Source organism: Nesoenas mayeri (assembly GCF_963082525.1).
Source record: "Nesoenas mayeri genome assembly, chromosome: 2".
Taxonomy (NCBI): Eukaryota; Metazoa; Chordata; class Aves; order Columbiformes; family Columbidae; genus Nesoenas; species Nesoenas mayeri.
In genome coordinates this window covers 162,928,607-162,944,396 of record NC_137543.1, presented here as the reverse complement: position 1 = coordinate 162,944,396, position 15,790 = coordinate 162,928,607, and the positions used below count along the sequence as shown (strand labels likewise).

The window sequence follows — 15,790 nt, the reverse complement described above, 5'->3', positions numbered from 1 at the left end:
TTTTGACTTATTTTAATGATTAAAACAAAAGGGAAAAGAATAAAAGAACACCATAAATAAATACTGGCTTTTAAAGACCTACTCATGGAATCATAGAATAATTTACATTGGAAAGGACCTTCCCAGTTCCCCCAGTGCCACCCCTGCCATGAGCAGGGACATCTGCACCAGCTCAGGTTGCTCAGAGCCCCATCCAGCCTGGCCTGGGATGTCTCCAGGGATGGTTCATCCACCACCTCTCTGGGTATATGTGTCTGCAGCTGTTGGAGAGGTGTTCAGTGCCTGACAGGACTGCCTCTCAGCCACTACATCACCTAACGAGTCTGAATCCAAATCCCAGAGGTGCTGAGGGGAGGGTTTTTTTCTTTTTCCTTGACTTCACTAGGCTTTGGATCAGGCTCTAACACAAGAGGCTGTTTAGAAAAGATCTAGGACACAGAAAACAGACTGAAGATCCTAACTACTCTTCCTGACCTCTTTCAGAGTTTAAAGGAAGTTAGTCCTTAATTTACCCACAGAAGACCAGCTGATTGCATTGATTGGACCCGTATCTGAAGTGCTGTTTGATGTGACCCAGCAGCTGCATCTAAAGGATCAGGATAGAGAGTAGATTGTCCCACTGACCCCACCTGCATCCTAAAGGACTTCTGCAAACTCGCCCAATATCTCTTTCCTATTCCATTTGAGTAACAGCCAGGTGAGGTCAAAATACTTCAGGTACTAGAAACTTGCCAAGAAGGAAGAGAAGAAATAAGAAAAAAAGCACCATGAAGGAGCTGACTCCTGGACTGCAGCAAGGGAATATCGATGTTGTGACAGGGGCTGAAGAAAGAGTTTGGACCCACTCAGCCAGAGTCCGTTCTCTGGGGAAACATGTGCTGCAATAGGAAATTTGGTCACTGTTCCTAATTTCCCACTTCTGGGAGATTCTGCGTCATGCTTTGAAACTGGCAGAGACCCTTGAGGGGATACTCAGCTGGTGTGAAAAGACCCCAGCACTGTGCACTGTTGGCCAAGGAGGATGGTACCTCTTTGCTGATGACATGAGGCATGCCAGAAAATTACTTTTTGGCACATCTTGCAAAAACCGAAGGAAACTCTGCACAGTGAGAAAATATTTCCTGGTCTCTTTCCTGTAGGAAGGAGACATTTCCTTGTGCGCTTCCCTTCAGAAGCAATGCAATAACATTTCCTCATATGAGCATTTCTCAGCCAACTCAGTGACTTTGGTTGAATTTACACTTGTTTACACCAGCTAAGAGTCTAACCCGGTGTGGATATGTGTCTGTGTGACAAAACCACAAAGAATAGGAAAGTTCAGAAGATGTTCAGAGGGAGACCATCCACAAACGATCTCTATGATTTTATCCAACAAATATTGCCTTTGGATCTCATGAAGGTAGATTTGTTCGGCTGTATCCAGCACCTTGTGCTTCTGGGTGATACAAGCAAATTTTTGAAGGAGTCTTTATCCTCATGAGGGTTTGGACTAGTAAGAAACTGAAAATACAAAGGGGAGAATGAGAAGCGATTTAGAGGTTTAAGAATGGCCAAAGTCTGTTTCCATGAGCATCCACAAAAAAGGGAAGGCTGAGTTAGCTGCTCTCTGATTTTAGCCACACACACACACAGGCACACATACCCGAGGTCTGCAAATTCCCCACCCTGCCTCAGCCCACTTGGTGGGCCCCTCTCCACTGCTGCATCTGGAAGAACAAAAACATCGCACATTCTGATAACCACATTTTCCATTCTAAAATTGCACTGGTTTCTGGCTTGCTACTGGGACTCAGGTCAGGGAAAGCAGAATAGTTTTCTCCCTGCATCCAGCAACCACAAGCTCTTAACCCTGCCCACCCCAGAGGACTGTTTTACCAAAGAGTGAGATTGCCCAAGGGAAGAACATGCCACTGGTTGTACTGAGCTGTCCCACATTGAGCTCTTTGTCTACAAGAACGGGCAGCTATGACCCCTGAGGGAGCTCAGTCGGTGTTGTGTGTGTTACCAGGCAGACCTTAGAGGGAAAGAGCAAACCAAACTGAAGATGCTGATGCCCAGGGTGGCTTGTACCCTCACAAGAAGATGGCACTGAACAATTGCCACAAGACTCTTGTTTTTCTGGGTGCGACTCCCATCCTCCTTGGCTGCCCACGCTCTCTGAGAGGTCCAAGGACCACGTGCTGCTTCGCAACCCTCCGTCGGGAACTCTCAGTATCTCTGTTGTTCAGCAGGTAGCAAGGCCCATGTGTCTCGATAGCCCTGCCTCTGTTAATTAACACCAGGGAGACTTAGATCACTGAGTAAATGTATGTGATTGACAGCTGGCCACATCGGTGGCTCACTTATTTTTTCCCGTATAACTTAACCTCTCGTTCCACAGAGCAGAGAAACTGTATGGAAACCCTTGGCATCCCATGCGTGGCCTGATACTCTTTTGCCCACTAAATGCTCTCCAGGAAACTTTTTCATCCTTTTGCTTATTTTTTTTTCTCCTCCTCTCTTTACATCACTGTCTCTCTTTCCTCTTCAACAAGTACTGTGGGTCTGTCTCCATCATAAAGCCCAGAGCCATTCAGGTACTCCTCCTCTTTGTTGTACTGCTCTGGTCCAGAAGAAGGCATGGAGTTTTCAGAAATTGACCCATTTTTTACATAACCTGGCAAATTCCGGTGTCCGTTGAGGGTCCCTGGTATGAGTCTCGTATTGAGATGGAGGGCAAGTGCCCCTCTTGTGGCTACATTTGTGATGCTGGTGTGGGAAACCATTGGTCCATAACTGTAGGTTGTGCTCCCACTTCGTGCTTTCCTTTTAAAGTCAAGTGCTAATGTCCACCTGCTCCATGACTTCTTTATTTCTGCTTGGACCTGACAGACAAGAGGGGGGAAAAAAAAAGCATGAGTGGGAGGAGAATGAGGCAGAGAGTATCAAAAGGAGGTGGTATCCACAGAGATAAAGGGTGAGAAACTCTCTGGGGAGTGAAATTGGAAAGAACAGTAAATTCACATTAAATCTGACCTTTCCAAATGAATTATTTGACACTGTGAAGCTTGAATGGCTGGAAAAATCTAACTGAAAATGTGAGTTAACTCTCTCTAAGGGTTAAGGGACAGTGAGCAGCACATCCAGGAGTGAGTCATCTCAGTGTACCATGAGAATCATGTATAAATGGGATGAAACACCTTCAGAGGTGCTTGAGTCTCTAGAAATTTCCTCTAGAAATGAGTTAGCTGACTTAGGTGGCCAAAATTAGGACGAGATCAATTCCTCTTACGGTATGAAATTCATCTCAGTTTTTATCCTGCAGAATCTAAGAAACATATTTGCCCCTTAAAATCCATCAACTTAGATCAAGGCAGCCATATGCTGGGCCATGAAAGTAGCTCTGTTCTTTCCTGGTGTGCATCCACTAACCATCTAGTTTCTTAGTTTGCAGCCATGGAGGGAGTTAATGGAAACAAATACATTAAAGCGTGCCACTCTGGAAAAAGAAAAAAGGGTCAAAAAAGCCTGGACAATCAAAAGAGCTTGCTGGTTAGGCAGCTACTCTATCAGTCCACTTTTCTTCTTGCCACAGATCTGAAATTAAGCAGCACTAAACAGCACTTGTTTTGGGAAAAGGAAAAAAAAAAAGCTTTTTCTTTTTTTTCCTTATTAACTACTTCCAGTAACTCATTTATTGGTGACATATTGACCTGGATGTCTTACATGACCAAAACCAAGGGTATGGACTTTCTATGTGGACTGACAGATCTTTCATTGAGTGCCAAACAAGGCTGAGTCTCTAGAATAAGTGAGGATGTGCTGATGAGCATCCACATCCATTTGTGTTTGGAATTAACCCAACGAAGGAGGGAAATAATGAAGCTGGTGTCTTACCTCTCCATTGCAAAAACAGTATATGATGGCAACAAAAAATCCCTAGAAGGAAGAAGAAAAAACACATTAATGTCATTCTTGCTGCACATGAGTATCTCTTTCCTGATGGCACTGCCCAGCATCCCTGTGTTCTTCTGAAGTCAACGTTATTCATAATAAGCTGTATATAATGTGCTTAAGAAACCTTGTATAGTTCAGTATTACACGAGAGATGGATAAGCAAACAGTTCCCTGCAGACTATCGACAAAGTAGATAGACTTTATAAACCCTCTGGGTCATGGTTTAGCTAACAGGTCTACTTTCGTCCCCAGATCTTTTGCAGATGTTCTCAGACAGTGATGGATGCCTGAGAAGGTGGTGGAGTCTACCTCACTGGAGGAATTTATGAACTTATTGGAGAAATATTTCTGGAGTTTTACATGTAGGTGATCCTGCTGCAGGATGAGAGAGTAGAAGATAACCCTGATGAGATTCTTCCAGCCCTGGCTGCAGGTGGAGCACAACTGGCTGAGTGGGATCAGCAAAGGAATTCAGATGTGAGCATATCATCCACATCTTTTTGTTGGCCAATAGTTTACCCAGCTCTTGCTGAGGTCACCCACTATTTTATCCCACCTTCACCCAACAGGAATTGTGGAAGTATGTGAATGCAAGCTTGGTCTTCATCTCCTCTACAGTTTCTCTAACCTGCCATCTGGCCAGACCTACCATCCACTTTTCATCATCCATGTTTGTCAACCAAGATGAAAGGTAATAGCATGAGAGCTGAAAGCTAATGTTCCATGTTCTTGTTGCTGTGTCTTACAGAGGATCAGCCCCATAACTGAAGTTGCCTTTTGCCCAAACTTAGAACTAAGGAATCCATTAATAGGACTGAAAGACAACTCAGGACAAACAGATTGGAAGCTGGTATGAAGTAACATGTCTCTGTGGATCTCTATCAGCTTACATGTAATCTGGATCTAAACAAATTTACTTTTTGGGACAAGTTATATTTCAACAGGAACATTTTGTTTTGTTTGGACACATTGGGCCTTTATATGTTGCATTTTGCAAACACAAAATGTGCTTAATGCTAAAATACCAATTACATTGTAAATGAAATCTGATGTATTGTAAAAAGAGCCTTTCTTCCAAAGACAACTTTGCACTCCCATTTCCCACCTCTGCCCTTTTAAATTTTCATTATTTGCCCCCGTGCTTTAACAGTTACAATACCTGGAAAGAGTTGAACAGCATTTCATAGTGCATTTGAATTTGCCAAAGAATCCCTGACACTTCTGTGTATGGCATAGCCATGAAAACAATATAGTGAACGCCAAACAGAGGCATAAGGACGAGGGTAGATTTCAGCAGCTTCCTGAAGCAATAAGGAAAGAGAAAGACACAGAGGAAATTAGTTAATGGAGTGAACCTCCCAGGCTTGTCTACCTCATACCTTGGGCACAAGTTGCATCTAGTTTTGCTCTTGCTTACACGTCCCCTTGATTAGTTTTGGATACCTTACATTTACGCAGGCCCTGTGTCCACCTGCAGTTTCAAACTGTTGCTTTTCTTATGAGATGTGACACAACCCAGTCCATCCTCCAGCATGTTTTGATGTGCTAGTCCAACCCTCTCCACAGGCATGACCCCATATGATGCTGTTGTAGCTACTGGAGATGAAGACACTAAGGCATCTTTTTTCAGTCTCAGGCCACCCATAGCTTTAGGTCTGGATCACGGGAAGAGGGTGGAAGGGTGACTGGAAAGAAATACGCACTGCTGCTTCCAGCCCTTAGCCTCTGGCACTAAATCCCCTTGTCCCTAAAGGATGATTCTGCTTCAGATGACAATGACTGGACATGGTCCTATACAACCTAGAATAGCTGACACTGCTTAAGCGGTGGAGGTTGGACTAGGAGACCTCCAGAAGTCCCTTCCAACATCAACTGTTCTGTGATTCTATTTGCTTATTGAGTCAAGACACGAATGTCCGGCCTGGGTTAGTGCCTCCTGTGCAATGAGCAGGGCTGGTGGACAGAGATGTCCATCTAGGAGCAGCATTATTCTATATATCGAGGGGAAGAGCATGGTGCACTATGGGGTAAACAGGAGGTGGAGACTCTTCGGAGGAGCTGTTTAAATGTTCTGTTTAAAGAAGCAGCTCCATCTCAGCATAAGACACGTTGGGGACCGGGATAAGGTACAATACAACCCTGAGTACTTGGCTGGGTCTGCTCCTGAGGGAACCAGCCATGCCTGGAAGTGATGCTAATTGAAGGATTAAACCTTCTGCCAAGAGTTACAGCAAGTCACCAAGTGCAGGTAATTACTGAGAAGGGCAGACATCACCACCAGAAAGACCTGGTACGTTGTCTGTCTAGCAACTGGAAACCACTGAGGGAATCTAACACATTAAAAGGAGGAGGCCTCATCCAAACCATAATAACAAGCTTCAGCCAGGGAGAAATAAACAAATAGATAAATCAGAGCCCTGACAGGGCAGCAAAGGAAAATGGAGAGGTGTTTTCCTGCCAAATCTAATTCCTGCATCAGATGAAACATCTTGTGTTTGGAGAGTGAGATGGTAGCAATGAGCTCATGGTTTGTAGACTAAATCATTTTGCTCTCCTCGCTCTCCATGTGTCATGCTGGTCAGTCCAGCTCAGGAGATTATGAGAAGCCTCAGGAGCTCTCAAGCAGCCGAGGTGTCTCAGCAATCTGCTTTTTCGGTCCAATTTTGACCATGCTACAAATATACTAAATTATCAAGAGACAAGAGCTGGCAGAACAACGGAAAACAAAACAAACAAGGAAACGCCAGATTTCCAGCAAGGAGTCAGGAACCTATTTTTTTTTCATTTCAGCAAAAGTGCTGAAACACCCGCTGAAGGACAGATTTAACAAGTTTTACAAAGCACAGGAGGGAAATAAACTGAAATAAATAAATCGGTACAAGTTTTAGGGGCTTCAACAGCATAAGCAATGCTTTTATTTTTGTACTCTTGGTTCAAGGCCAGCACAGTCACTTCCAAACCAGCTGAAGAGACTGAATTCTTCTCTTTAACCCATGAGGCAGGTACCCCAGGTTGGATTTGAAATGTTCAGTAGATGTTTAAACTGCTGTTGATTCATTCTGCATTATCAAACTTGCAAGACAGTATTATTGTTGCCTTATTTTAGGTGTCTACAGTGTAGACACTATGAACTAGTCACCCTGGGCTCCCGGTGAAGTCAAGGGGATGAAACAAAGACTTTGACATCTCCCAAAAGATGGAGAGGGTATTTGACGCACCTGTACTGTTGTCTTGAGTCACACCTCCCTGCATTCGTCTCTCGTAGCTTGGTTGCTAGGACTCTGATAATATTGATAAAAAGAATAAAATTTACCTGGAAGAGGTGGGGAAAAAAATAAAAGGATAACTGTTAAAAAATATTCAGACAATGATAGTGTTGTTTAGTCAACGCTTTCCCCAAGATGAGTCAAGGAGCTGTGGGACACAGTGACCTGGTCATGAGGTATATAAAGCTCCTCCTGGAAGATTATGTCCTGTGGAAGGGGTGAAATCCACAGGAAAGACCAAGTGTCTGGTGGGTTCTGGTCAGCTGTGTTTAACCTGGATGGTTAAACCAGGTCAAAGTCTGAGCATCTTGTGTGGAAACACCTATATCTGATCTTGCCAGCCCGGCAGACACCTGATAACTGGGTATGATATCAACATATAAACAGTGCGTACCAAGCATTTCGAGGTATGGACTACAGACAACTCTCAGTATTTTTCACTTTATCTTTTGGAAAAACTTTATACAGTCATATGGGTCATTTTCATGGCCTCACAAACTTAGTTTGGGGTCCAGGGAATGAAATTAGATTATATTTGTCTCTTGCAGTCCACCAGAGATTAAGATCTCCTCAGGCTAAGAGAAGCATTAGTAAGATGCCTTTCAACATTTCCACATGTAAAAGGAAAGAAAAGCAAGGAAACTGCACCATGATGAAGACATAGAGTTAGACCTTACTAGAGATGACAGATCGAGAATGCAGAAGGGCAATATAATTGCAAAATTTTTGTCATGTATCTACTACTAACTCTGCCTCTGGTGGAATGTTTAGTATGGAGCAGATGAGGACAGTAAAGAATTAATATCTACTTCCTATGCAGGGAGTCACATCTATGAACCCATCCTGTGATGAGCTCCTCAACCAAACTACAGGAACATGCTCTTGATGACCCATGCAGCAAAAGGCAACAGCAACATCTCATGGCTACACTGCCACTCAACAGAGATGAAAAATGGGGGATGTTTGAGGGATTCTTAGCTTTTTTGGGCTCTTCTGAGACTGGTTTCCCTGCGGCGGGGATTGTATCTGCTGCTGTCCCAAACAAACCAATTCTTGGGACTATGGCAAGACCGCAAGCAAAATCATCGTGTAACTGGCTTCACCGGGCAGACCCACATTTCTGGGCTAACATTGAGGCCTATGAGTTTCTCTGGAGGCTTTCAGCAGTCATTTAACTTCTCAGGTGCCAGGGTAGCAGCATTACAAGGAAAAAAATTACTATGCCACACACAGGCCCATAGTTTTATGCCAGAAAGGATCATTGCAAACCTCTAGTTTGATCTCCTGCAAAACGCAGTCCATAAGACCTCCTTGTATTCGTTTTTGTTTGAGCTACAGCAGATCTGGGTTTCAATGTTTCCATGACGGAGATCCTACCACAACCATGGTGAGTCGTTCCAATGGTTAATTATCCTCACTTTTAAAACAAGTAGTTCCCTGAGCCTCTGAATGAACACGGCCTGGTTTTCTATGTCTTTGTCTTCTGTGGTTGGATTCCTTCTCCTTTAATGAGGTGCAAGTTCATTTTGAACAGCTCTCCTCTGTGTTAAACAGGGGGTAAAGTCGCTCTACACCCTTTCACTTGAAGGGGTATTAGTGGAATTTCTCTCTCATATCTACTTGACTGTTTTCATGAGGTTTGTGGGAATTTAACATCCATGCAACCCCATTCCCTTCGTTACATTTGGTTGGAATTTACTGACTGGCACAAAAGTTATAAGGGGGGCGTGGAGAGACCGAAATACAGAGAAGCACACAGCCTGGGGGCATGTAATTCGCTTTAGTTGGAAACCAATATGAAAGGAGCTAAAAAAAAAAAAAAGGCAGGCTTTGTTTCTCATATGAGATTTTCTAGCTTCAAAGGCTCAAAAGTGGGATCTTGTTCTGCATTTGTCTGCTAAACTGAAGATGTCCAACCTTATCACAGTCAGAAGGGAAACTCCTCTGACTAGCTGAAACATGTGCTAAGTTTTAAAAGAAATCCAGACAACTGAGTAAGATCAAAGTTAGCAGCAGTGTGGAGGGATTTTAAGCCCCTCAGCCTTCAAATACTCTGCAAGTATGTCCAGAAAATGAATAACTTAGTCCAGCAACATGACCAGCCAGTGTGGGAATTGAACAGGCAGCCAAGTGAACAATATGAACCCACAGAAATTAAACAGAAACAACCCACAGAATATTTTTGCATGATAAATAGCTGCATTTGCAAATAGCCAGGGTACAAGCACAGCAGAGCCTCATGGAGAAACATTATTTTTACAAGGATGAATCTCAATTGAGCTCTTTCTCCTCTGCTAATTGGCCTTTAAATTAAATGCAATGGGGTTGCTGGCATTCATCTGGTTGAACTATCTGAACTTTCTTCTCCATCTTACTATTTCATTTCCAATGACCACAGTGTGGTGTGGGCTTGGTGATTCGTTTCTTCCAAGGTGCAGAACTAATTGGTAGAGCCAGGTGGAGAATTTCCACCAAAAGGAAATTCTGATGAAGAAAAAAACACCCACCCCAACTCCAAAGCAGCTCACCTAATTGCACAGATGAGCATATTCACCTCAGAAACTTTCCTACTGTTTATATGCAGTATATAAACTGCATATAAACCCACACTGATCATCTTCCAAGGCCTCCTGGTTTGTGAATAAGAAGTACGTAGAGCTTGATGCAAAACCATCTGAAGACTATAGAGAAATTCTTACTGATTCCACTCAGCTACTCGTGGATGAATGTAAAGGAGGACGAGGATATGTGGAAGCAGAAAAGCTCTATTGCATGTACTCATCTAACCATCAGAATATGGAGTAATGGAGAACCACAGAGAAAGACAGAGAGAGGAAAGAGTGTAATTCATGAAAACTGTGGAAACAGGTTCTCTAGCTAATTAGGACCCAGCTCAAGAAAACACATAACTAGCCACCAAATTCCCCTTGTGCAGATAATTGCATCTTATAATGACCTCTCCAGCTTCTGAGAGCTCAGTCCTGTCTCTGGATAATGTCACTTATACCCTTTCTGTTTCCTCTGGCTCCTGGCTGGGGGTTGAAGTGATCATCCGTCAGTGATTAACGTCATGTCTGATCATAACTGGGATGGTTTAACACTCATCCACATCTCTGAGGTATCCCAAGCTTTTATCAGCTGAAATCTGTTGACACTGAAACACACCCAAGGAAAAGGTTTGGACCAGCTACAGAAACCTCTAGAGATACCTGGTGAGAACCACAGGGTTTCCAGTATCTTATGGGTTTGGAAATATCGGTTTGAATGTTTGTTTCATTAAGAATTTTAGGGTTTTACCCCTATGTGACTCTTCTCTCCTGAGAAAAACGTGAAGTTGCTCATAAACCCCTCTGCTGTATGTAGCTATCGAACTTACAGGCAGGTCAAATATAAGGCCCTTAAAGTGGATATACAGAGACTCCACACAATTAATGCAGGAGCTGGGTTAACAGGGTGATTGGAATAGGACACCGAGCCTGCCCCGACCAGAGGCACTGCCTCCCACTCCTTGTAACCAGCCGGTACTCACCACGATAGATGCCAGGATGGGCACCTGAACGATCCATTTTAAATTGCCAGCACTCAAGTCCCAACACCTGAGAAGAGAGTGATATCCCATCAGGAAATCATTGCTTACGAAGAGCAGTAGACTTGAATGTCTTGTCAGATAAACCCACCCAGGAAGGTTGGGTTCCTCTCAAGCCTGGTGTGGTGAAAGGATCTGGCTCTAACCCTGACTTCAGTAAGCATGGCTTCAATGTATTTCTTTTCATGCTGTTATAGTATTCAAAACTGAAACCACTATTAAACACATTTAAAGTTATGCTCTCCAGATGGTGGAACAGCCCTTTGTGCAGCCATCAAGACTTGTCCCTTCTGGGCAGGAACCCACCCTTTTCTACTTCTTATTTGCCTCCTCACCAGAAAAAATTAAACTAAGAGCCTATGAGGACAGGTTGAGAGAGTTGGGATGTTCAGCATGGAGAAGGAAAGCTCCAGGGAGACCTTATTGTGGCTTTTCAGAACTTAAAAGGGGCTGATAAGAAAGATGGGGACAGACCTTTGAGCAGGGCCTGTTGTGATAGGACAAGGGGTGATGGTTTTAAACTAAAGGAGGGGAAGTTCAGGCTGGACATGAGGTAGAAATTGTTGGCCCTGAGGGTGGTGAGAGCCTGGCCCAGGTTGGCCAGAGAGGTGGTGGATGAACCATCCCTGGAGACATCCCAGGCCAGGCTGGACGGGGCTCTGAGCAACCTGAGCAGGTGAAGATGTCCCTGCTCATGGCAGAGGGGGCACTAGATGGGATTTAAAAGTCCCTTCCAACCCAAACTATTCTATGATTCTATAAGGTAAAAGGGAGGAAAGAAAATCTGATGAGACTTACTCTGTGTCAGCTAGAGCGGCTCTCACGCTGGCCCACGCTGTAACAAATACAGCAGGGAGTCCTGCAACCAAACACAGGTCAAACAAGGTGAATAGGAGGACAAGAGATCTCTGTTACCATAAACACAAGTGGACCAGGGCAGAGGAGGGTGCAAAAAGGAGTTTTAAAATATTCAAGCATAATTAAACTAGGAAAGCCTGATCTTGGTCTCACATGTCTTCTGTAGTCCAAGTGACAAACCAGACAGTGGCAGAGAGCGTTTTCTGGAAGACAAATGTCATGATCTGAACATGTCCACTCTACTTGAGTCTCTTGGCTTTCAAAGTGGAGCAGCTTGCTTTCCCAAGTTGCTGGCCAGGAGTGGTCCAGGCTTAAGATACCTCCTGATTCACATTTGGGAGATGCCCAGCTGGTCTGGGACTGAGATGGGTCATGGACTTGACAGGATAAATCATCACGTCCCAGGCCTTTCCTCTACCACTACTTTATAGAGATGTAGCCTGTAGTGCTTGAACTTGGGTGACCAAAACCTCCTTTAGCCAACTGAACCAATTTGAAGCAGAGAAGGGTTTCGTGCAGCACACCTTTCCCAATATATTAATATTTGCTCCCTTCCCCTGATGTCAAGGAAAGATTGATCTGAAGTCAAGCTTACATATTTTCTTCCAGTACAGGGCTGAATGGATTAGAAACTCTATTAAGTGCGAGAGACTTGCTGCATGAAGCAGATAAATACAAGAATTTAGGGTGATGCTTGCAAAATACTCTAGCCAAAGGTTCATTCCCAAATGAACCATCCTTATGTCAGCACAGTTACACTGAGCATCATCTTTTCCCTGTGAAAGGTAAAAGGATCACCAATATCCAAATGCAACCTTCTGTTTGTTTTTTTAGGGTCTAGTTCAGTTTTATTTGTACAACTGAGTCCCCTCCTGGCTTCCCTTAAAAGGCAGGATCAAATCCACAGCAGCTTCCACAAATTCAAGAAGAATAACCCCTTTCAGGTGAAAAAAAAATATTAAAAAATAAATAAAGGCGACATTTATCACCGATCACTGTAAATATGCTGTTCATGGTCTAAGCTCATTGGGGCTCGGCATGCATATAGGCACACGCTTAACTTTCAGCATGCACTTAAGTCTCATTAAGGTGCTTAAAGGCTTTCCTGACCATGGACGCTTTCCTGAGCTGGGGTGTGGAGCAGGGACGCCTGTCTCATACACGCATGGACAGCAGGGCTGTTATCTTGGTTGGAACCTTTAAATGCCATGGTAATATAAGAAAGCATAAATAATTAAACACAGAGCCCCACTCAGGACCAGCGCAGCAGCACTGCCTACAAGGATACATTTATGAGGAATGCACCCAGCTTTACAACCCCCTGCCATGGCTGGCATTGGAAAGAAAATACTTAACCTATTGCACTGGGAATCCATGAGTAGGTTGAAGCTGAGGGCTTGGGGAAGGTGATGAGTTATTGTAACAAGCACCATCTATTTCCTCCTCACTGCTAATCACCTATCTATGAAAAATACATGCATGCTCTGAATGGCTGGCTGAGCTATTGAAGGCTTAGATACATATAATTTTGTTGATATAATCCGTGATATTCCAGTTTATATCAACCGAGAAACTGGCCATGTTGAGAGGCTGACATCCCCACTGTCTGCCTGCAAGGCGGTGAATGTTCGACCACTGTTGTGAAGCTCTAAGCCTGAAAGACAGATTTTTCCAGAGATTTGGATGTGTTCGACACGTCTTATTCCTCTTTAGCCTGTCCTGCACTTCAGAAGAGACACTGTTCCCATTCATAATAATCCTGTGCTGTGATCAAGGTTCCGAGCAACAATAAAATACACAAGAGAAAATAATTATACCTCAAAAAAGTCTCTGTGTGTGGAGTTATTGTTCCCTGTGCGCTGCTGCTTCACTCCATTCAGGTAAGTTTAAGAAAAGGATCCTTGACTTATTTTGCAAAACATACTAAGGGAATTCCTGGCACCAGTTTTATTGCTACATTTGTCTTTCAGCATCTCTTATGTAAATCTTTTTTTTTCAGTCTGAACAATCATAAATGTTCCTAAATTTACAAGAAGTGTTAAGAATCCTCTCCCTCCCTTTTCTCTGCCCCAGCTTTAGATTTTTTATACAGCACCGTAACATGCAGAGTTTGGGCCATCAGGTAATTTCTAGAGTTCTATCTTTTCCTCCTGCTCTGGTAAGCTCATCTTCCAACTTGGAGAGCCAGAAAGCTTAGCTTTGCCTCCACCATCTCTTTTACATTCAGAGGGTGATAACTGAGTTTTTGGTCTCTCTACTTGAAAGTCCTGGTTTATGATGCCTCACAACTGACGAACCCTCCCACTGAGCACTTGCAGTGCCCATTGATGGCAAAGCCATTACCCAAAAAATCAGGATTGAGGTCCTCAAAGTTAGACACCTAAAGCTATCCACAAAGACCAAGATACCCAAGAGGATGCAGCTCTGCGAGCAGAAAAGTCTCGTGTAATTAGATGCATCTGGCCAACCCACCAGGGAAAGAAAGTGAGTCTCCAAAAAGCCCAAGTGACCTCCTGGCTGGCTATGAGCCCAGATGGAGGATGGATGGATGGATGGATGCATGTCCTCCCCCTTGCACCTACGTAGCCCACGTGCACAACGTGGGAGGAACCTCACCAGGCGGCGGTGCCGTGAGTGACTTCTACAGAATCCACATTGTATGCGCTGTGCATTTCCAGTCAATACACACAGTGTGTACAATGCAGGTGCTATAAAGTCAGGTATCTCCCCATCAGCTGGAATATGGGCAAAGTCTGGTGGCCGCCCCAACCCCCTGCTCTCCTCTGTTGCTTTTCTTGTGTACGTGTCTCCTAGCAGTTGGAAAAATGGTTCTCATGCATGTGTCAAAGCTGTGAGTAAGAGAAGTGGTTGCAAAGTGGCTGCTAGAAAAAGGTTTATGAATTAAGACCTTATGTAGGTCTAGAGAAGTCTTTTTACCTTCTATTTGAAAAGCTCTCTGAGGAACAATGCTTGTGTTTTTTTGGTCCCATTGTGTCACAGTTTTCTCATATTAAATGGGGCTAATAACACCCACTTAGGCCTCTCAGTTCTGTTAGGTACAAACACTTTTAGGCAAAGGATGATTTCTGCTTAGATAAAAATTCAGGGCTCACCATCAGGGGTTTCTGGACCTGAGCCCCTCTAACAGTAACACGTTGATCTATTTGTCTTCTCCACATCTCCCTGCAATCCTCATTCTGCACCATAGCTGAAAACCAGAGCAGCCTAGCCGGCTGGAGGGAATTAATATGGTGTGAAGGAAAAATTCCGGTGGAATCAGCTTGGGTTTTCTAGCTATCGGTCATGCTTCTTAGACTTCCCTCATAAAACAGCTGCAGGGAACTTGAAGTCTTCTGGGGAATTTATTGTTGCCCATAATGTCATTATTTATTTACTTTTCTTAGGGGCTGGCAAGGAACAAGTTCCTTTCTGTCATTAGTGTCTCCCTCGCAAGAAGGGCGCCGTGGACTTTCATGGAGCTGTGCTGCCTTGTGCCAGTGAGGACGTGGATTGAAAAGACTCAACAGAAACCTTTGGGTCTGACATCAAAGAGTAACTATACATTCTGGTTTCCTCAGCAGTCTGGAAATAAGATGTTGTAGGTTGATTTTTGCTCCTTGGAAATTTCCAGGTGGGATAAATCTGCCGCTGTTTATTGGTACACAAGCAAGAAACAAAATCCCGGCTTTTGGGGCAAACTTGTCTCTCCTGTACCTACGTGGAATGTCATAATTATTTATCGCTGGTTCCCTGTCATTCGTGGCTGTGGTATGGGCAGGATCCAGTGCCCACTGCAGGGAACTGGAGTTTTTCCACTGACTCCGGTGGCTCTTGGATTGGGTTGCCCTTTCCAGTGCCCAAAAGCTATCAAAGCAAGACGTCTGTGCGGGTGCATATGTGGACATTATCATGCTAATCAAAACAAAGCAAAAACAAATGCAACCGGAGGGATCCTATGTTCTCATTCCAGAGGAATTTAAATTACGCAGCCTCAGACTTTTGGAAACATGTAGATGGTTGGTGTTGTGACAGGTGTGACTTCAGCTTTGTGGTCACTCTGATAAAATGATTATACTCTGGCAGTGGTTGGAAGAATTAATGAGGGGAACCCATGCCTGTTAGACTGTTTTCCTTTGGCTGCATT

General features: G+C 43.9%; 1 protein-coding gene across 2 annotated transcripts in view; it reads right to left on the bottom strand.

The window, feature by feature from the left end:
* Positions 1 to 2,501: 2,501 nt before the first annotated feature.
* PTH1R (parathyroid hormone 1 receptor) overlaps positions 2,502 to 15,790 on the bottom strand; it is a gene marked incomplete at both ends in the record, with an annotated part of 119,073 nt that continues 105,784 nt past the window's right edge. For both annotated transcript variants that reach the window (XM_080338996.1, XM_080338997.1), the window contains 6 exons: positions 2,502 to 2,864; positions 3,877 to 3,918; positions 5,096 to 5,237; positions 7,155 to 7,249; positions 10,732 to 10,798; positions 11,587 to 11,647. In XM_080338996.1, coding sequence (XP_080195122.1) covers positions 2,502 to 2,864; positions 3,877 to 3,918; positions 5,096 to 5,237; positions 7,155 to 7,249; positions 10,732 to 10,798; positions 11,587 to 11,647 — 770 coding nt within the window. The remainder of the gene's footprint in view (positions 2,865 to 3,876; positions 3,919 to 5,095; positions 5,238 to 7,154; positions 7,250 to 10,731; positions 10,799 to 11,586; positions 11,648 to 15,790) is intronic.